This window comes from Populus trichocarpa, chromosome 3 (assembly GCF_000002775.5).
Source record: "Populus trichocarpa isolate Nisqually-1 chromosome 3, P.trichocarpa_v4.1, whole genome shotgun sequence".
In the NCBI taxonomy this organism is placed as follows: domain Eukaryota; kingdom Viridiplantae; phylum Streptophyta; class Magnoliopsida; order Malpighiales; family Salicaceae; genus Populus; species Populus trichocarpa.
The window spans coordinates 16599044-16620711 of NC_037287.2; the positions used below are offsets into that span (position 1 = coordinate 16599044).

The following is a 21668-nucleotide window of genomic DNA, read 5'->3' on the forward strand; positions in this document are numbered from 1 at the left end:
GGCTCATATTTTGAGTACTGCTAACTAATTAAGTTTTGTGGAGTTCTCGAGTGTTTTTTTTTTAAAAATATATTTAATATCTATATGTTAAAATGATTTGAAAATAGTAGAAAAATTAATTTAAAAATATTTAAAGTTTTTTGGAACTCTTTCTCAAACAAAAGAAATGTACGATTTTTCCAACACCAAGCAATGTGATATTTTAATTTTCTTATCAAAAGTCTCGGTCGGCAAGTCCTTGTGTCCACACAAAACTAAATTTGTCTCCTCCCATCAAGTCTCTGTCAAAGTTTTAGTCTTTCTTTTTTACACCCAATCAAGGCATCGCACCATGCAGGAATAACTTTCACATGTGCTTTTGGATTTTTAATTATTACCAAACACCCACTAAAATTAGAATTTCAAATATAAAAGTCACATTTTCTTAACGGATTTGCAATGCCTTTTCACGTCCTCACTCACATGCATTCATTCAAAATTCTGAATTACACCATTGATTCTGTCAAAAAAGAAGAATCATGTTCTTGATGCTCTTATAAAAGAGAAAATAAATTGATTATTAATGATTCGTGTGACCTTATAAAAGTAACCCTTTAAAAGTCTTTCAAGATATTAAGATATAAATAATACATGTGCTTTTTAAGTTTCTTGCATCTTTTAAACAATAACCTTGTTCCTCCCCCCCCCCCCAAAAGCCTCTACTGTACAAGCACTACTGTATTCTTGGATGATTCCACACATATATCTCTTTTCATTGGATTATAAATGAAAATCCAATTCTTAATGTTTAAGCTGTCCTATGAGATACCTTAATAGAGCATCTCGTCTTTCTATATTTCTAGCGTCCTTTCTTCCAAGGAAAGCATTATCGATCACAGCCCCAGTACTGTACTATTTATTTATGTTGGGTCTGCACAGACAGTCTACCGGTGATTAACCAAGAGACCAGATGGTAGTTCATATATCCAGGAAGCCTTCGAACATATATATTTATCTGCAAGTAGTATATTTCCTGTCCATAGTTCACTTACAGATCTTCCTCTTGACTTCTAACTCTCTCTGCTACTCTTGCTTCTCCAATGTGCAGGAAGGCAAGGATGTATTTCTCCGGTACTGCAAGATCCTCTTTGCCACAGCTAGAAGAAGATGTGTGAGCTCTAGAACGTCCTCGGAGATGGAGCTGCTGGGGGTGAGAGAAACCTCAGCTGGGACACCAAGATGCAAAGGAAGAAACAAAACCTGCAGGTCCAGTATGTGGTTTGAGAAAACGGACAGTACCAGATGCCCAAATTGCGAAAAGCAGCCCTTTCCTGTCTGGTGATATGCACAATGAAAGGAAGTTTGAGACTCCATTTGAGAGGTACAACTCTAATCTGACAAATTATAGAGGTAGCCTTATATATCCTCTATAAGTGCTAATTAACCATGTCATTTCCAGGACAATATTCTTTGATCTGACTGATCTTAGGAGTAATTAGATGTAGCTTTCTCTCTTATGTTAATTTTCTCAACTCTAATTGGACTACCATTGCAAAATTCCCTCTGTTAGCTTACTTTGATTTTAGATCCAAGAGTGACGGTACTGTGGGTAATCTGCAAATTGTCCTCCCTGAAGTTTGGAGGTTGTTTTCATAAGCAAACTTTTTACTGAAGTCGTTTTAAACTCAATTGTCTGTGTTTTTCCTACTAAACAGTTCTCTATCAGCTATTTTTCTAAGGTTGATAACAATTTCACCTCCTCAAGTTTAAGGTTATTAATTTAGGTCGTTTTACTCATAATCCATAAATTATTAATCTCACTTGTATTTATTATAAGTTTTATTTGTCGGAAATATCTTATTTCGGCGTAATCAATGGAAACATTGACATTTAAAGTTATTTAAAAACAAAATGAAGTTCATAAAAATTGAATTTGTGAAAATTTTAATAACTCTATTATATTTTTTTGAAATAAATATTTTATTGATGGCATATATATTTAGAAACATCAACAAAATTCTTTAACAAAAAAAATGCAGTACGAACCATTTTTCTTTCCAAACAAAAATTAAATTTGATGATAGATAATGCTAGAAAAAAGATCAAATTTAATTATCATAATTAAAAAAGAAAGACCTTTTAATTTTTAGCTATATGTTCTAGATATAATGGAAACTTTTTTAAAAAATTATTTGTGAAAAATTTAATTATCATCAATTGAGGAAAATATAATTATGGGTATATATTTTATTATATTTAAGTAATAAAAGTAGTATACTGAGTGAGATTAACATACTATTAATTTTTAATTTTAATTAACCGTTGAGGTTTCGAGTCATTTTTAATTAATTCCTTAAAATTTGGCATGGTTCGGTGCTTAACATGAAAAATCTGTCTTCCATTATATGCTAATGATGGTAAGAAATTTCTTTAACTAAACCACTTTGATATGTTCGATTTTCTTGGGCCTATACCTTTAAAAGAAAGCCCACCAAAGCTTTAGAAGGTAAACCTAGGAAAGTTAGGTCCAGGAATATGGCAAAACGGGACTTCCGTCAAAATCATTTGTTTTTGCGGTTTAATATGTTTTTTTATTTAAAAAATATTAAAAAAATATTTTTTAAATAATTTTGATATGTTAATATATATTAAAAAAATATTTTAATATATTTTTAATTAAAAAGTATTTTTATAAAAGCAACTTGCATCATATTATATGTGTTCGTGCAATTTTTGAATAGATATCTAAAATAGTTTATATAGTTTTTTTTCTCTAAAATTACCTTGTCAAACTTTGTTTGATGAACATAAGATAATTTAATTTTTTATAGTTTATGTATTTTATTTAATAGAATTCAGTCATAAAAACAAAATCATTTACACCTCTGCCTCCTCCAAGGGCACACTCCAGTTTCTCTGAACTTCAATGGCATCCCTAGCCGTGCCGCAAGTTTTAACATACCATTTCCTTTCAAATAAATCCTACAACATGTAGCATTACGGTCCAATTATTTTTAAATTTTTTTTTACAAAATTAAATTAATATTTTTTATTTTTTAATATACTAATATAAAAAATTAAAAAAATATGATTTTAATTTATTTTTAAATAAAAAAATATTAAAAAAATAATACCTATCGCTATCATAAACAAGACTTGAAATGGCCAATCATCTACTCTTTTTGTGGGTCTAATCATTAGTCCCTAGTCAATATATATACTAATGGAATAAAGCAAATAAAAGGCCTTTTAACTTATATTCTTACAAAAAAATCTCCATCAATAATAGAAGTATCTCTTAACTGTTTCACAATTATTCAAATGATTGCGTGTGACTGCGCATATATATATATATATATATATATATATATATATATAGAGAGAGAGAGAGAGAGAGTATCTATCTCTTTTTCACTCCTGGTTTTTTTTCCCGATTATCTAGTATAGTTATTCCTAATCATGTCAATGTGAATATTCTCCACATTGTACAAACGTTTCCGGTTTCTTCCTCTTCTTCTTATTAATTATATACCGTCCAGCAAGAAATAAATAAGAGTTGTTTTTTTATTGCTTACGAGTTCAATATTGGTCCAAATTAAATGTGCGAATCTAGCATTCACATGCAATCAATCATTTGAATAATTGTGAAACAGTTAAGAGATACTTCTGAAGATATATATTTCTGTAACACATTCTCCTCCTGTAAAAAAATTTTATTTAAAATTTATATATATTTATATTATTTTATGTTTAATTTCTTTTCTATATTAAAAAAACATAATTTTTTTTATTGAGAACATGGAGTATATATATTAATAAATTTCAAATCTCACATTTAAAAAAAAAAAAAAAACACACCGGGTCTCTCCCGAGTTACCCGGATCACGAGTTGACCTGCCGGGTCGTTACACCAGCCGGTCTTTTAACAAATCCAGACCAGTCCAGCTTCTAGAACAACCAGTCAACTGATCCAGATTTAATAACTATATTATTAGTTAAATTACCAATAAACTCGTACGGATATCGACAATTAAAAAAAAAAGTTTTCATTTCTTCACGGCGAGCTGGCAGTGCGATGACGTGCAATTTCCGAAGGTATATTGCGATTGGGTCCCACGCATCTTTTTTCTTCTTCTTTTTTATGATCCCACCGGTGCTTATATGATCATATCATAATTTTTGTTTTTCTGATCACTACTCTAAGAGACTTCACTCCCAGATTTCCAGCACACCGGCGGTCCTCATCTCCTCACGCGCCATCGATTTCTAGGACCAACCAGCCCATAACCATCAGATCTGGTAGGGTGTGTATATGAAAAGAAAAGCAACAGCTGCTTGATCATCAACCTCATCAACTGATTTTCCTCTTTCTCAAAATATTGTATCATTTTACACTTTTCAAGGTTGATCCTTACTTCTTTTCTCTCTCTCTCAATTTTCGGCAGATCATATCAAAGAAGAACATCTGATGTCTAACTTAGAGCTATCTGATGATTCTGATGCCGTGGGTAAGGGTTTTTCCTTTTCTTTTATAATCTTCTCAATTATATATAACATATTAGATCAACACTTGCTGCCACTCTTTCTTTGTTTATGCTGTGCTAAATCTATGCAAAACAAGTAATAAGGCATATAAAGATTTAATATGATTTTACAAAATCTACTTCATACAAAATTCATTGATAAATACTGAAAATTGCAGCCGTTAATCAAATATATATGAAAGAAAACTCTAAAAAAAACCACCGATTCTTTTTCCCACAGCCTCCTGGATCGAACAGGACAGCTCCAGATCCCAAAACAAAATTATCGCGCGTTTCCTTAAAATTTCATGCAGCACATGTATATATATTGAACTGCAAGATCGGTTGCAATGTCCCGATTAAATAGGAAAAGACTCCTTAATTGGTTTTGGACAAAATCATCACACCAAAGATAGCCATGCATTTCCTTCTATTTCTACTTGGGTGTGACATGGTCTATAATAACCTCATGCAACTTCCATTTTAAGCCAAATTATTTGCATTTTTATGCATATTTCTCATAACACGATTTCTCTCTCTCTCTCTCTCTGCTCACAGAAGGAAGTTAATTTGTTGTATGCGATCTCTTCATTAAAAGCTCTTTTGTTAGATTGATGGGAAAAGTCTAGCTCTAGCTAGGTCAATTCTTGTTTTCTAGCACTCAGTATAATATTATTAATTCTTAAAATCTAGGGTTTTATTTAGGGTTTACGTTGTTTCAAGCCTAGAATGAACAGCTAGCTATGCAAATCTACCATAGAGGTGGCACAGTATATCTCATTGATTTACTTAACCTTTACATCAACTGACAAAGCCTTCTCAGGTCAATTTAGGGTTTTTGATTGTCTACAACACTGTCATGATATTAGCTTATCACTTATCCATGAAAAATATAAACCTTCTCATCGAAGGCTATACTTGTTGGTTTTGATCACATTTTCAAATGTGAAAAAGACTATCACAAGCTAACCAAAAGTTCTAACTATTTTTCATGAAAAAGATTTGATTCGATCACAAATGCCGTTTTTAATTATTAATTATTTAAGCATCTGATAACGTGGGCGAATGATATATATCCAAGGATTTAAAACTCTCAATGTTGAAAGGGATTTGGTTTATGAGAGAATTAAATGCCGCAAACCTTAACTAGTTTGGGATCGAATCTTAATTAGTTTTGTTGCTGTGCTGTTGTTTTTGTTTATGAAGCAAATTTAACTTGTTTGAATATTCTCCTTGAGGGTTTGATTGGTTTCAATTTCAGGAAACTACACCAACGAGTTTGGAGATCGTAGTGATGCAGAGAACCGTGGAATATTGTTGAATGATCAAATTCCCGGCCTGCGCCAAGCAGGTATGGCCTTTCATCACTATTAACATCAGAACCTCTGTGTGTGTGTGTGTGTGTGTGTGTGTGTGTGTGTGTGTGCAGGCTCATCAAAATAGGCTGACTAATTTAATTAAGCTTTGAGTAGCTAATTTTATGTTAATCGGCACAATTAATGTTTCTTTAAGAAACTTCTAGATATCTCTTTCAATGTTTGAGCTTCTAGAGTACTGGAATACAGATGAATCAGATGGAGCAAACAAGTCCCCCCCGGGGATATCTATCGATGGTGCACCCTCGAACATCTTGAATGTTGCTTCCAAAAAATTGAGGAAAAGAAAATTTGGCACGAGCAATGGTGGAAAACAGCAGGTGTTGATATTAACCATCTGTACGTATAGTTCTCAGTATTGATGTTTATTTGACCACATTTCACTATTTATGGTGCAGAAAGTGAAGATAGACAAAAAAAATAGATTTGACGAGTTTGGATGCAAGCGCATCAAGAATGAAAACACTTCCATGGAGGCTGAGAATGAATTACTGATGAGCAAATGTGCTCGGGCGATAAATGATCTCAATCGTAAAAGGCAAACTTTGGAGTACGTGAAGGACAAATTGAATGAAGAGACTGCTGTGATTGCAGAGCTTTCCATGATTCTGGTAATTAGTAGCTTCTTCTCTCTTCCTTCGTGCGCTTTTGTTTCATCAATCCACTAATATGCACCTCTTAATTAATTGTCATCAACTTGATAATTTATTTACGACAAACTGCTAGGATTTTGTTCATGGCATCAACTTATTTTTCTTATTTTATTCCGGTCAATATGGCTTGCTAGAAATGATCTTGTCTTTGTTCGAAAATAACATGTGGTGGTGAAGTATCAGGTTAAAAGGATACGTATTTTGAAACTGAACTCCGATTAACTTAATTACTTTTATACACAGACTCATATTTATAATACTAGATCAACCTAGCTCTCGTATCATTTTGATAAAAAATATATATATATATGGTGGTGAGATAAGAAACTAACAAGGAAAGAAGTATCTTTAAACTTAACACTTTAACTAACTTACTTTCACACACAAACTCAAACATATACGTAGGTATTTATAGGACTCTAATTGGTACATGCACAACTGATCATATAATGATAACTCCTAATATGTGTACCATATTAATACAAACACTAAACCAAATAACATGCATATCGTATATATTAATGCAAACACTAGAATAATTAATACTTATGTGGTTAATGCATGGATTTAATTTAAATGTATTCGTTAATCTTTTGTAAAGTATAAGTTTACTGGGCTAATTTATATATGGTCTCTGCTCCTTTGGCAAAGCACTTGAATCGGCATTTTATTTAAACGGCAATGACTTGGGAACTGAGAATGAATCCAAGATGTATAGATTAGTGTTTTGGTAAACGGTTTTCTTTGGATTGAGACTTTGTAATTATTGCAAACCATATATTCTACCAATGGAATATTTAGATATCTTCTCGAGCTGTTTTCTGTCATGATTGGTTTCTGGGTTTTTTCCTTGTCATGTTTGGTTATGTGGTTTGCTCCAAAACAGAGCAGCTTGTTTTGATGATCAAACATGGAAGCCTCTATATGTTTTCAATTATTAAAATTGATTTATTCATAAAGATAAAAGGGCTTATTATTTGAGTCCGTTTGAAAACGTACCCAAAGACATTTGTCCATAGGAAGACTAATTGTGTTAACCCAGATTAATTTACACTACGTGCTTATTTATTTTGCAGATAAATAATGGCAGTGAGTAATCCACTTCAGGTGAACATGGATTTAGTTTAGATTTGGTCTTTATAAAGTTTACAGTGCATGTCTCAAGAGAAAAATGATGTATTTTGCTTCAAGGAAAATTGCTCTAATACAACATTTTCATTTCATAACAGCGGTCTTGCAGGTGATCCGTCCAGTCATGTTTAGGTATCCAAGGACGAGGGTGTGGTTGGTTTGCTTTGCTTATTTGTGTACCATTTTCTTTAAAGTTGTGTGTAACATTTTATATGTCGACTCTATCGACCTTGTGTGTGCTTAAAGTCGTGTGTATCGACTCTATCGAACTTGTGTGTAACATTTTCTATGTCGACTATATCGAGCTTGTGTATTTTTAAAGTTGTGTGTAACATTTTCTATATATATCGAACTTGTGTGTGTTTAAAGTTGATATATGATGCAACCTCAATAATTTTGCACTGCACTTGAGTAGCATACTTGTCATATATATTTCTTGAATTAGTGTGTGGAAATCATCAATGGGGAGGAATAATGGTAGAGCCAATTTTCTGATCTGCTTTTGGGATTTCAATTACAAGTAAGCTTCACGGAAAAGTTCGCGTTTAAGAAAGTAATAAAATATTGCTGATTATTGATTGTAAAAATCTCCCTCAGTTTTAAAGCACTCTTACTTACAAGGTCCATTAAAGAGCGGATATATAAATCAAGATAGAATTTGGGATGAAGAACAGATTGAAGGGTGCTCATGAAGGTGAATTTGGGATCATGCTCCAATATATTCTTTCCAGTAATATAGAGGTGAATTCTTGAAAGATTGAGAAAAAAATATAAAATTGATAGAAAAAATCTCTTGATTTAATCCATAATTTAATTTAAATTTAAAATTAAATCGTATAAAAATTATATCGAATGATCAATCTTAAAAGATACATGAATAAAATTAAAAAAAAAATCTTTTTCATTCATCCATAACAATAGATGAATTTAGAATAAATATATAACTAGTTATAAATTTAAAGGAGTGTTAATTTAATCAAATTAACTCATAAGTTTGATCGAAGCACAATAAAAGAGAAAATGAGTCCTTACATGCGTGGAAGATTGGACTTGAACCATGGCACTGCAAGTTCTACCTTCAGCTCCAAATTCTGCCCATGATTCGTATTTATACCATTAATTTCCACATTTTGGGATTGAATAAGCTCGAGCTTATCCAGTCGAAAATTACCGCGTAGGTTTTCTTTGTCGTTGATATTATATATTTGTTAATCATTTACCCTTACCGAACTGTCCTGTTTTTTCCCGTGGCGCCTGATTTTTAGTGTGTGTTTGGCTGGGATGCGTGATGGTTTTTTTTAAATGTATAATTTTTTTTAAAATTATAAAATATATTTTTCAAAGTTAAAAATATATATTTTTTTATGTAAATTTCATAAAAAAAAAAAATCAAAATCACCTCCAAATCAAACCTATCGAAACTCGCAGTGGGTCAAAGGTCAAATTTGTCCAAATAAAGATAGTGTCTGATTATCGTACGCATTCATCAAGATATTGCTTTTTTTTTGTTAAATCAAGCCTGAAATGGGTTTGACACGTATGCTACATCAATCCTTATCTCTAGTCCAAAGTCTAAGCCGACCATATTATTATATCATATGAATTGGTGTGTCCATGGCCATGAAATTGTTTCGCCCTCGCGCGACCTTACAAGTAGTTCGTCCGATCTTTCCGATATCGCACGTTCTCGCGCTGCTCCCGTTCGACTTCGCTGGAATGTCTCGTGTGTTCGGGATTGTGCTCCTGCTTTATTTATTTATTTATTATTTTTTATTTAAAAATATATTAAAATAATATTTTATTTTATTTTTAAAAAAATAATTTTTAATATAAACCCATCAAACACCGTATCAAATGCAATTTCAAGTTGCATCTGCCTCTGCTGGTATCTGTATGCTATATATATGCCTCTCTTTTAATTATAACTCGATTTTTAGAACATTATTTCCGGAAGCACTTTAAAGTTTATTTCTTTTCTCCTTCTTTGATTGTGTTGTGCTGTTTCCGATTGCCTCCACCAGTTCTCTGCTTTCAATTTTATGCAGGTATAAAGCCAGCTTATCTACCGATCTTCCCCTTGATTGATTCAATGTGGCCACCGGAACTAGCAACTGTAAGTTTTACTTGTACTCTTCTAATTTTTATCCAGAAAAAAAAGAGCCTGTAAATATCGTTTGTCGTTTTTTCACTGTAGTGTACCAGCCAACCGATCTGAAGTTTGCGTTTATGCTGCAAAATTAAGTTTAAATCACAATTAAAATTAACCCATTCAAATCAATCTTGTTCTTTAGGCTTTGGATCAAGAAGGATCTGGTGTTCGAGAAGTTTTTTCTTTCTAAAATGCTGCCTTTATGATTGTGAACTTTCTATATTTTTAACTCCTAATATTATAGGTAATATTTTGTGGAGAAGATCTAGAAGAAAGGATCCATTTTGAGCTTGAGTTTACAGCTCATTTTTCATTTATTACGTGCTATTTCTTTTAATTTGTTTAGATTTTTCATATTTTCCTTAGCCAACAAAATTAATTTATGTGTCTATAAATATTCTTCTGCTTGCATGTGTATAGAAAATTAGATAGATTGATGTGCTTATCACAGATGTTTTGGTTGAATGAAAGCCTTCTGACATGTTTCAGTGAGCAAACCTAAGTGCGTCTTTTGAAGGTTTTGCCCTTTTAAATCTCATCTGCAGACGTCTACCGCTAATGAAATTGGCGGTAGCTATGAAATAAACACAGTACCGTCGATGATTCAGCCACCAATAGAGCAGTACATGTCATTTCTATCAGGATGTCTTGATTCTCCTACCATACCCGATTCTAAGCAGAAAAGAAAAGCTCCTGATGATGTAAATAGGGATCAAGAGAGGAAGAAAGAGGCAGACAGAGCCTATCGGCAACGGTGCAAGGTAAGCAACATGCTCCTCTCCATGATCACTTGCCTGTTGGTATTTGGTAGAAGGAGGTTCGTGTTGTTGTTATATATTTTTATTATAGGAACTTCTCTTTGATTCTCGTGTGCTGTAATTAATTATGCAGTTTAAGAAAATCAAGAATGAGGAAAAATTGTGTGCGCTTACCGAAGAAAATAATAGATTAGACAGAGAGAACAAGCACTTAAAAAATGAAGAAGTTCGGCTGAAAGAGGTTGTGCAAACTCAAAACGAAAACATGAAACAACTTCAAGGTCACTTTTGCCAATTGAAGTCCCAGCTTGACAAGCAAAACATCGTTGTGGAGGTGCTTTCAAAGCAGCTAGTACGTCTCTCTCTTTACCTTTTGCTATATTTCAATTCAGTGATTTTCTTCATCAATCTAATAAATCGGATATTTTTCTACACTGCTTATGTTTTTAGAACCAAATTAACCTGGATTTATTCAATAGAAAGTATTTCGAATCAAATACACAGTTGTAAAAAATATCATAGCAAATATATATAAACAATCATATAATATAGTAATTTTACACAATCAAATATTCAGTCTGGCAACTCTGATGATTTTTTTTGTTTTCTTATACATTTATTTTTTATTTTTTTAGTAAAACAGAACATGCTAGGTCTATGTCAGTGTATAAAACTATGAGACTTGTTAAGGTCTTTATACTCATTATGTCTGGCACTGAATAGAGTGAATATTCTCTTTACCAATATCTTAAATCAATAATGGGTTCTATTGATTGCTTAGAATCTAAGAAGAGCAACTAAATTGAATCCAACACCCACATGGGTTCTGCACCAGACAGGATCTAAAGCAATCTGGTCCTGTTGATGGATTCTAACGGGTGCAAGACCCAAAATAGCATTGGATCATGTCAATGCTCCACAACCAAATATTATGTTGGGTCTGGTCGGTAGGTAGAACCCAACTTAAAATATTTTCATTGGGTCTAGTAGCCTAATCGGACCCAATCTCAATATGTTTTTTAGAAAAATACAAAAACATCAAAAATATTAATTTAAAATAAAGAAAACAATAAAAAAAATTCAATTTTTTTCAAAGCATTTTTAAAACGCAAAAACAAACATGTTTTAATAAGAAAATTCAACCCAAACTGAAATGAGAAAAAAAAATTATCATCATCTAACTTTTATATAATTAAAAAAAAGTCACATTAATATATTAAGATAATATTTTTATTTTTTAAAATCTATTTTTATATAATCACATCAAAATATTAATTCGAAGTAAAGAAAAAAAATTAAAATTTTCACATTTCATGGGTCTCGCTTCGCAGCTAGGGGCACAATATCAATATATTAAAATTTTAAAATTTCCTGGGTCTCGCTTCTCATCCAGACACAATCTCAATAGATTTTTTTAAAAAAATCAAAAAATAATACAAAAACATAAAAAGTATTAATTTGAAATAAAGCAAAAACTTAAAAATCATCAAACATGTTTTAATTAGAAAATTCAACCCAATCTCAATAAAAAAAAATTATCATCACGTAATTTTTGTACAATAAAAAAAGGTCACATTAATTTATCTCATCTTTACGGTATAAAAAAAATTAATAAAAGAAAAGAAAAAAACATTTTAAGAGGAAGTACTAAAACATTATTTAATGGATGAGAACGGTAGAATTCTTAATAACGATTCGTACATTAACAACGTTTTGAATCCATTCAAATTGAATTGGTATTTTTTCTGTCATAATTATCATCATAATTAATGTGAAGAAACATTAATTAACCTGGGATAGTTTATTTTTTCTATATTGGATGACTATTTAAAAAAGCTTTTTCCCCTGTTAGGTACTAAAGGCTTTCTTTTTCCAGTGGTAGTAGCTCTCCGCTGTGATTCTCATCCTCTTCTTTTGTTTAGAAGCTTGCTTACAGTCATCAAGTGGTATCGCTTGCTTGCTTGCTTACAGAATACTAAGATTGGCCAAGGGTCCTGGTAGAGGGAGGGCCCAACGTTGTTGGGTCATGGTAGGAGGGAGGCCCCAACACTATTGGGTCTCGATGGGAAGGAGGCCCAAACGTTGTTGGGTTCTAGTGAAGCAGAGCCCAACGCTATTTGCACTTTTGGAAGTGTTTTGGGCCTGGTTTGTCAACCAGACCCAGCAACATTGGGTTCGGCTACCGAAGTTAGACCTAGCGCCCTGGGGCAGAGAAGGCCACGCCCCAGTTGCAATTCTTGACTCAACACACAGTAAAGGAATGCCCCCCGGGATGCTACAATGTCGTCCACAATGCAAATACTCTATGGCCATAGTGTCGTCTACATGGTAGTGTGTATGTGTCCACAATGTTTCTATAGTGTTTTTTCCATACGTTTTAATATGTAGTAAATTAACTATGCAAGTCCACGATTAATTGTTTCTTGGTCCATAGTGCATACATGCACAATAAGTCCATAGTGAATTGTCTCTCAGTCCACGGTGCATTCATGTACAATAAAAAACCCACGCGTTTTAGAGTTATGTTAATGTTTTCTGTGTGTAAATAGGCATAGAGGCATGTGTGTTTGGTACTGTGATACATGATACTTTCCAAAAGTGTTTTTCAATTTAAAATACATCAAAATAATATTTTCAAAATAAAATACATTAGTACATCAAAATCATCTAAAAACACCAAAAAATACATCAATTTGATATCTTTTCAGGTAAAAAATATTTTGAAAAACACTTTAAAAAACAATTTGTAACGCAAAAACAAACACCAAAACCATATAAATTATATAGCATTTATTTAACCACAAATATATGACATCACAATTAATAAAAATATAGTTTCTCTATCATTAATCATTATAGCAATGATTGTCCGTACATGTATTCTTAAATTCAAGGATAAGAGCTTGGTAATAAATTTATGATTATATTATTTGTTTGGTTATTTAAAATATGCATACCTTTATTGTTTTTTGTTTTACAGGCTATGTGCAAGGATATAGATCGACAACGTGAAATTGAACGACTGAAATGTGAAAATGATCTGCTGACTAAGAGCATCAACAATCGGGACAGCTTGAACATAATACAACTCGAGGCAAAAAATACAAAATTGGAACAAGAAAAAAGGTCACTCCAGATGATAATTGATGCTTTGTGTACGAAGATAAATAAGGACAGCGAGCATGAACTGAAAGAAGCGTGCTAAGGTTATATTAATGATGGCTGTGAATGCTGGAAATTGTAAGGTTCAAAACTTTTATTTTCAAGAACATGTTTTTTACCATGATTTTTGTAATATACCTTTGCTTATTTTCTTTATATTTGTGTACTCTTAATTATTTTGATTTTTTTTAAGAAGCTAAGTACTTAATACCAGGCAAAGAGATATGGTTGGTTCTAGGCAAACAAAACCTCCAACAATACACTATCCTAATACCACCAAAGTATTACATATTCAAATTTCATTATTAATTATAATTAATAATAGTTTTTACAAGGATATTGCTACCCTTATTTTTAAAACACATCAAAATTATATTCTTACCACTCTATACACGCACGCACGCATGTTATTAGATCCATTAATTCACATCAAATAGATAAATATTAGAATAAGTAATATATAAAGTTGAATGTTAAAACCATGAATCCCATTTAACAATAAAGTTGAGTATTTTATTTTTCTTTGTTATCCTCCCCCGGACAACGTACTTGTTCATCCCCTCTCGTTATGTTCTATGAGTGGGTGAGATGTGTACTTCCTTTTGCATTAAATAAGTGCTTTTTAAGTTTTTTATTTTTTTCAAATTATTTTCTTAATGATGTCAAAAATAAATTTTAAAAAAATATAAAAAATATTATTTTAATATATTTTTAAATAAAAAGATATTTTAAAATTTAAATAACCAATACCGCTAATATAATATTAATTTTAGGTTAAGTTTTACGCTACGCAACTTTCTCAAAACAGGGGGAAATTAAGCAACTAGAAAATCAGCTCATTGTATTTTTGGCTCCTAGGACCTAGACTAGAGACAATTAACGCACGTGAGCTGTTCGCCTTCAGTTAGCAATACCACAGGCTAACTGTCCATGGTTTTCTGCGACCCACTTTTCGATCCTTGGAAATCTTGTCATGCAGCTCCTCAGTTTTTGGTTCATTTACGCTTGATACCCCTACTCAATTATAGCTGCTACTCTAGTTTTCTTTTTTCCTTTTCTTTTCAGTCCCACCCTCCTGTATTAAAGGGTACGAGTGATATAATTAGAGCAAAAGAGATGCGGCGAAATGGGAAAAAGGGAAAGGGGACCAAAACAAAATAATACCTAACATCAAGGGACGTGACACAAGAAGAAAAAATAAAAGAAAAACCTTTCACAGCAGAATCATATTTTCTTAAATACGTTAATGTGAACTACAAAGACGACTCTGTCCTCCCCCCCTTTCTCTCTCTCAGAGAACTCAACTGTCTTGCCATTGATAAATATAAGCACTTGCACATGTATATATGTACAGACATGGAAAAGAGAGAGGGTTCAAGTGGGTGTGTTCCAAGACCTGTTTGTTTCTTGTAAGAGCAGGGAGTCCAGTTTGGAGCTCAAGATTATAGTACAACTTGAAAGTTTTTTTAAAAAAAAAACCATTGGTGATTTGATTTGCAAGAAGCAAAACTCAGATTCCTTTTCATTTCGGCTTCTGGGTATGTCTACTTTCCCTTCTTGCTTAATGGGTTTTCTTTTTTCAATATTTTTTTGGCTACTGCCTCACATGTCTATACAACTTGACTTCCTCTTCTTTTATATATATAAAGAAAAGAGGAATCCATTTCCTTGATATATTACTTCTTTTTATCTGTCAAATGCATGATCTTGCTAATACAATGTTTAAATTAAAGAAAATTAAGGAAACGGGTTAGATTTGACAGTGGGTCATGTACATTTGCTAAGCACGATACATCTTGGGTGATATTGAATTGGATTTGGCTAGTGATTCCTCTCTCTATGTCTCTTGCTTTTGTGTGATGCAATGGCTTGCTTAGTTGATGAGTTCTTTGGGCCGGATGTAGTTTTTTTTATTCCCGCTATGAGCATGTGTTAATGTGTTTCACAATCTTAGAGACTATTAAGGAACCCATTTTATGCCTATCTAATTCAACCTGGTGATAGAAGTTTTAGACTTCACAAAAAAGGAAGAAGAAAATAATGATTAAAGCGTTGATCTTAGATTTGCTCAGTTGTCATGGTGAGTGAGAGTTTATTTAGTCAGTTCATAGAGCAACATTTTTCTGACTTTTGGACAAGCTCCTCAAATTTTGGCTGGACATGCATAACACGAGGAGTTTTTTCATAAAGAAACGGTGGAAAGATTCTGGTTTCTGGGGTTTTTGTCTTAATTTTGGACATTCATCCGGAAACTGAGGGTCTATGAAATGTGCATTAGAAATGCAGTTTCATTAAGGTGTTTTGGTATGGAAAGTTTATGTTGTTCTTCTAGAGTTTCTGGGCTTGGATAGAATATGTTGGTTTATAATTGAATATAGCTTTGTGGTCTTGCAACAATACAAAGTGAAGAAGAATTTGTTTTCCATGGTTTCTGGAGAAAAATCAATATAAATAGTTGGGGAAAAATTGAATATGCATGTTGATTTGAATGCAGGACAAAAAAAAAATGTCAAGAAGTTTCTTATAACAATTGCAATTTTAGAGCTCCTTGAGAGAGGAATATAGAATGGATGTTCCTTGGTCAAATTCAATAATCATACAATTGATCGTGTGCTTGAGGTTTCATCGATTGATATTAGTGAAAAATAGTTTGTCAACTTAATCTAGAAAACAAGAAATTAAGAAGATCTAATTGAAGAAGTTGCACCAAGGAGATTCTCCTCCTGCTCAATCAGTAAGAATGAAAAGCCTTTATAATCTGTACCCGCCTCCTTGTAGGCTGCCTAGGAGTCTTCTTGATGCTTATGCATGGGACCATTTTGTGTCTGTCTTGGATCAATTGATTGGCAGTAGTTGGTGCTTATCTATCAATGAACCATTCAGCCATGGTATGGACCCTTTTCCTCAATTTTACTATGCCTGCAGTATGAAGGACAGAATGTCACCTACAACCACTATTATGTGGGAAGTTGCTGCAAGCTGTTTTAGTTTTAGAATTATCTGTTGCTCTTGATATGCTCCTAGTTTGTAGGCTCAGAAAGTAGTTTCAGTAAGTCTTTTTCTTACAGGCCAGTTTAAGTAGGGAGTCCTGTACTCTAGTGGCTTAATTCAGTAGGAAATATTTAGCGTTACCACTACAAAATGTAGCCTTTATCATCAAATAAAGGCAGCTGAATATTGGTATTAGGTTAGTGTATTGTTGGGGTCTTTGTTTCCCTAGAACGAACCATCTCTCCTCACTCTTTTCATGTCAAATTAGCGTTTCTTCCAATTGCAAAAATTAGGTCACCCAACCTATTTGGCAACACCCCCATACTTCCCACTAACCCATAAATTTTGCTAGGGGCCTCTTTAAAATAATGGCTCAAATTTCAAGCTTTCCTTTCAAACCTCATTGTAATGGTACCCAATAGGTTAGTGTTTGCTCACATATTATTCACTTTATAGGTGGAATTACTAAATCTAAGCTATTTAGCTTCCAGACCTCACCTCTTCTGGATTCTACTTGTATTAATAGGCATGCCTCTTTTCTTTGCTTGATCAAACCTTATCAAATTAGTTATTGGCTTCCTCCATGCTAGTATTCGTTTTGTCAAGTAACTCTTGGATAAATGTCATAATGAAGCAAACAGCCTACATCCATATTACATGCTCTGCTCGTGTTTTCTTAAATTTCAATTGATCTATGTCAACTTCTTGAGATTGCGGACTTCAAATGCAATTTAAATCATAGCGGACATGTATGGCTCTATACTCTGTTAGCTGTGAACTGTCCATTAGAAATAGCTGAAGTGCTTGATTGGAATTTGCCTTTTTAACATGCCTAATGTTCAAACAACTAGTTTTCGAAAATATTTATTTTGATAAAATGATGTTCACTAAATGTTTTATTATCAATGGAGAATCAACTTGCTGTGTTCTTTATGTATTTACTACTATGCTGATGGCATTTATTCAATTATGATTATTTGTTGAAGTTAGCATCACATAACCTATTCTTGTCAATTATGCAGATCCAGGAGTCGTGTGATCTATTGAAGGAACTGCTTGATCTGGGACGCCATCCATTGCCTTTAGGATACTATTTATATTAATGAGAAAATTGAATTTCCCCCATTAGGAACTTTGATATTTTTCATTTTTCTGAAGCCCCCTTTGCAATGTCTCTGCTGTCAAAATTACGCTGCATCACTGTGGATGTCACTGGTACACTCATAGCTTACAAAGGTGAGCTTGGTGACTACTATTGTATGGCAGCAAAATCCGTTGGCCTGCCATGCCCTGACTACAAACGTATGCATGAGGGCTTCAAACTTGCATACACAGAAATGGCCAAAAAGTACCCATGTTTTGGGCATGCTGCAAAATTGCCTACTATTGTCTGGTGGAAAACATGTGTGAGAAATTCTTTCATCAAGGTATGCATTTAGGGATTCTTTGTTTGTAAGCTGTATCTCTCTTAACGAGCTCTTCTGAATTGTAGAACCTCAGATGCTGTAAAGGCAGTACTGTTATTTAATGTTAACATGCTGGATGTGCTCGCATGATGAAAGTGGCCTCTTCATTGCATCTGGTATTCAATGACATTGCAATATTGAAAAATAGAGGGCCAAATCACTATGCAAGTGGGTTAACCTTGTTCATATAATAGTACAACGAGGGATTAAAAGTACCACACGGAACCTAATGTACAAAAAAATCTGGCATTCCACATGGAACCTTATTAGTGGGCCATTTTGGAAAGTATTGTTAACTATAAATGCAGGTGATAGAGTCATGATACGTGCAGTTTTTTCCTAATCTTATAGTCTAGCTATTTATATATGTGCATGCATGGACAGATGCGTATCTTTTCTTTTCTTTTCTTTTTTTCTGGCAGGCTGGATATGATTATGATGAAGAGACATTTGAGAAGATCTTTAGGCGTATATATGCATCCTTTGGTTCATCTGCACCTTATAGTGTTTTTCCAGACTCCCAACCTTTCCTTCGATGGGCTCGTGGAGAGGGTCTTCTTGTTGGGCTTGTTAGTAATGCTGAATACCGTTATCAGGATGTGATTCTTCCAGCCTTGGGTTTGGAGCAGGTAAACAGAATGCTATCTTCGCAACAAAAGAAAAAGAAAAGGATAGCTATGGTATTAATTTGTTATTACAGTCCAACTATAGTTAACTTTAGACTTCATCCGGTTTCATGGTGTTTTCTTAATTGCACCAAAGATCACTGTGAAAGCTATAGCATGCATGCATGTGTGTGTTCATCCTTTGTATTACCAAAACCTACTCATGCTTTTACGCATTGTCCATGCTGAGCTCAAGAAATCTAATGTGAATATAATTTTGGAAAATCAGGGATCCGAGTGGGACTTTGGTGTATTCTCCGGTCTAGAAGGGGTGGAGAAACCAGACCCGAGGATTTATAAGATTGCCCTTGAGAGGGCTGGAAAAATTGCACCAATTGCACCAGAAGTAACTCTGCACATCGGGGATAGCATGCGCAAGGACTACTTGCCAGCAAAGAGTGTGGGGATGCAAGCATTGCTGCTGGATAGGTTTAAGACACCTGATGCGGTGGAGTGGAAAAAATCTGGTGCAACTGTGCTTCCTGACTTGGCCGCGGTACAGGAATTTCTTACTTCAGGGAATAAGTTAACCTGTTAAGAACAGATTTCTCTCCCCAGGCAGCTGTTATATGTCTAATTTCCTCCCATCATCCATGAAAAAGCTTTTGAAACTATTATAAAAGACGAATTATAGGCAAATTTATGATGAGTCCTATGGTTGTTTGCATACCTGTGTCTTTATGTTTTCTTTCCAGTAGCTACGGACAAGCTTCTCTTTACCTACTATGTGTTTTATAGGAGACGAATTGAGGGCATGATCATTTAGGTACAGGTTTAAACATTTAGCGAGAGGAGCTGTAAGCTACTGTTACTCGCAACAGTATAGCCAGGCTAGATAATAAATATACTATGGATGGGTTGAGTTCCTTTATCAAACTCATTACTCTTAGATGGCCTTCATGCGATCCATTCATCTTTCCTTCAGATTCCCAGCCAACCCTGTCCCCTTCTTTTCAGCATTGCTTTCTGAACGGGGGTTTGGTTGAATTTTATTTTTTATTTTTTATTTTTAAATTAATGTTTTTATATTTTAAAATTATTTTAATGTGTTGATGTTAAAAATAATTTTAAAAAAATAAAAAAAATATTATTTTAATATATTTTTGAACAATAAAAACAAAAATGGCTCATGAGAGCTGAGAGCTCATGTCTCTTTCATACTCCGTGCTCAATCTCACATTTTCTCTTTTTGTTTTTTTTTTTTGTATTGGTAATGAAAAGCCATTTACAAATCCACGCCTATGCATTCATGAGCAGACCTCACAAAGGAAATCAAGTTTTTTGTCATGCACATCAACTGTTTAATAAAATGCCTGACAAAAATCACTATTTGGAAAGTTGCATGAGTTATGCATGTGAATGCCCTTTACACTTGCTAATTGCGAAGTTGGGTGCAAGTCGCAAATTCGATGTATCTGTTGCTTACTCCTGTTGTTGTTTCATTGCCATTGATAGATACATGAGGCCTTACGAGGTGTTTAAGATGATTTTTACATCTGAAATCAAATGACCCTTTTCTTGGTTTGATAGACAGACTTGATGGGTTTATGGCCCATTTGAAGAATGCTTATTTTTTAACAAGGATAGTCCCACTTTCAGAATGATTCTGTGTTTTGACATTGCTAGATTAGTAGTTATTCATTTATTTCTATCATCCGTGTATGTGAATTGTGTTGATTCAGTGTTGTGAGCACGGTTGCTTTCATGAAATGTTGGAGCTTGCCCCTACAATTTGGCATTTATTGTACTAGACAAAATTGCCGAGCTCATGAAGAGTTTTCTCAAGGTTCTTCCCCCCAGTTGATTTTTGTTGCATCTATGGCTCATCTCTCCTTCCAAATAATAATGACATGGTTTTGGTTTTCATTTTTTTCTCATTTTTTTAATTCTATGATTGGTTTGTTTATGCTTCACCTTTTTAAAAAAATCTTAAAATGGATGATGATCTTGTTTTCAGTGGCTATTCGTTTTGTAGTCATCCAAAACAGTAAAATTATTTACATACAATTAAAGATAATTTTTGTAAAAAGGAACTTTTTCTGTCCTTTTCTTTTCTCTAGCGCAATAAAATGATTATAGAGGCAAATTTGTATTATCATCATGATATTTTTAGTTATAATTAATTTAAAACGAGAGACAATTTAATTTTTTAATAAATATAAAATATTGATAAAAAAAAGTTATTAGACGTCATTGTGCGTCATCCTCACCCTTTTGGCATAACTTGTGGTGTCATACAACTGCAAAAAACCACTTTACAAGGCGGTATTAGAAGCATTTTGTCGCCCCTTTTATGGTGGTGCAGCACCTGTCTTTGGAGATCAACAATTGAGCTCTGATGACATGTTTTTTTTCTTTCTTTTTTTTTTCTCCCTCTTCTCCTTGAAAACTCATTGGAATTGCAAAAATCTAAATAAGTCTAGTCATTTGTTGATTGAATCAGAATTAGTCCTTATTTTTTTTAAATTGCAATATATTTGGTTTTGAATCTTTTATTGATTTTTATTTTCAATTTCATCTCTTAGTATTTAATTTTTATATCAAATTCCATCCTCATTCTTTTTATTGTTATTTGTTTTTTTCTTATCCTTCTCTTGATTGAAATTGTTTTTCAATTTCATTTATCACCATTTGATTTTATTTTTTTATGTCAAATTTGATCGTCATTCTATTCAATTCTTTTTTTTTTTGTTGAATTAGTTTTTTTTTATCCCCCGTTATTTTGGTTGGTTGAGAATTTGACTTCGTTATTTTTTTGGGTTTGCTTTGGTGTAATCTATTATCATGACCCGTGTCACGGGTTTGAAAGATTTTT

At 33.1% G+C, this 21668-nt stretch overlaps 2 protein-coding genes across 7 annotated transcripts; both read left to right on the forward strand.

Annotated features, from left to right (window-relative positions):
- Positions 1-484: 484 nt before the first annotated feature.
- LOC7497543 (uncharacterized) lies at positions 485-8035 on the forward strand. 5 transcript variants are annotated; one of them, XM_052451795.1, is made up of 8 exons: positions 485-952; positions 1088-1360; positions 4199-4278; positions 4425-4487; positions 5764-5853; positions 6068-6198; positions 6277-6489; positions 7761-8035. In XM_052451795.1, exons 2-8 carry the CDS (start codon positions 1323-1325, stop codon positions 7773-7775), a joined length of 630 nt encoding a protein of 209 aa, XP_052307755.1. In that variant the 5' UTR covers positions 485-952; positions 1088-1322; the 3' UTR covers positions 7776-8035. The 5 variants fall into 5 exon arrangements, with proteins under 5 accessions (XP_052307755.1, XP_024453130.1, XP_052307754.1 ...); XM_024597362.2 differs by lacking the exon at positions 7761-8035 and adding an exon at positions 7608-7642 and having other exon boundaries at positions 486-1000; XM_052451794.1 differs by lacking the exon at positions 7761-8035 and adding an exon at positions 7608-7642 and having other exon boundaries at positions 486-952.
- A 1263-nt stretch (positions 8036-9298) lies between these two features.
- On the forward strand, positions 9299-19520 carry LOC112323256 (uncharacterized). Of its 2 annotated transcripts, XM_024597649.2 has the most exons (7): positions 9299-9775; positions 10357-10572; positions 10703-10921; positions 13550-13809; positions 17745-18149; positions 18611-18817; positions 19083-19520. In XM_024597649.2, exons 5-7 carry the CDS (start codon positions 17892-17894, stop codon positions 19389-19391), a joined length of 774 nt encoding a protein of 257 aa, XP_024453417.1. In that variant the 5' UTR covers positions 9299-9775; positions 10357-10572; positions 10703-10921; positions 13550-13809; positions 17745-17891; the 3' UTR covers positions 19392-19520. The 2 variants fall into 2 exon arrangements, with proteins under 2 accessions (XP_024453417.1, XP_024453422.1); XM_024597654.2 differs by lacking the exons at positions 9299-9775; positions 10357-10572; positions 10703-10921; positions 13550-13809 and adding an exon at positions 14964-15269.
- The last annotated feature ends 2148 nt before the right edge of the window (positions 19521-21668 follow it).

Coding starts and splice junctions, on each gene's coding strand:
- LOC7497543 (XM_024597362.2), top strand. CDS start 1,323: ATGCACAATGAAAGGAAGTTTGAGACTCCATTTGAGAG. Junction 6,199..6,276: donor GCAATGGTGGAAAACAGCAG/GTGTTGATATTA, acceptor TTTATGGTGCAG/AAAGTGAAGATAGACAAAAA. Junction 6,490..7,607: donor CAGAGCTTTCCATGATTCTG/GTAATTAGTAGC, acceptor TTTATTTTGCAG/ATAAATAATGGCAGTGAGTA.
- LOC112323256 (XM_024597649.2), top strand. CDS start 17,892: ATGTCTCTGCTGTCAAAATTACGCTGCATCACTGTGGATGTCACTGGT. Junction 18,150..18,610: donor TGAGAAATTCTTTCATCAAG/GTATGCATTTAG, acceptor TTTTTCTGGCAG/GCTGGATATGATTATGATGA. Junction 18,818..19,082: donor CAGCCTTGGGTTTGGAGCAG/GTAAACAGAATG, acceptor TTGGAAAATCAG/GGATCCGAGTGGGACTTTGG.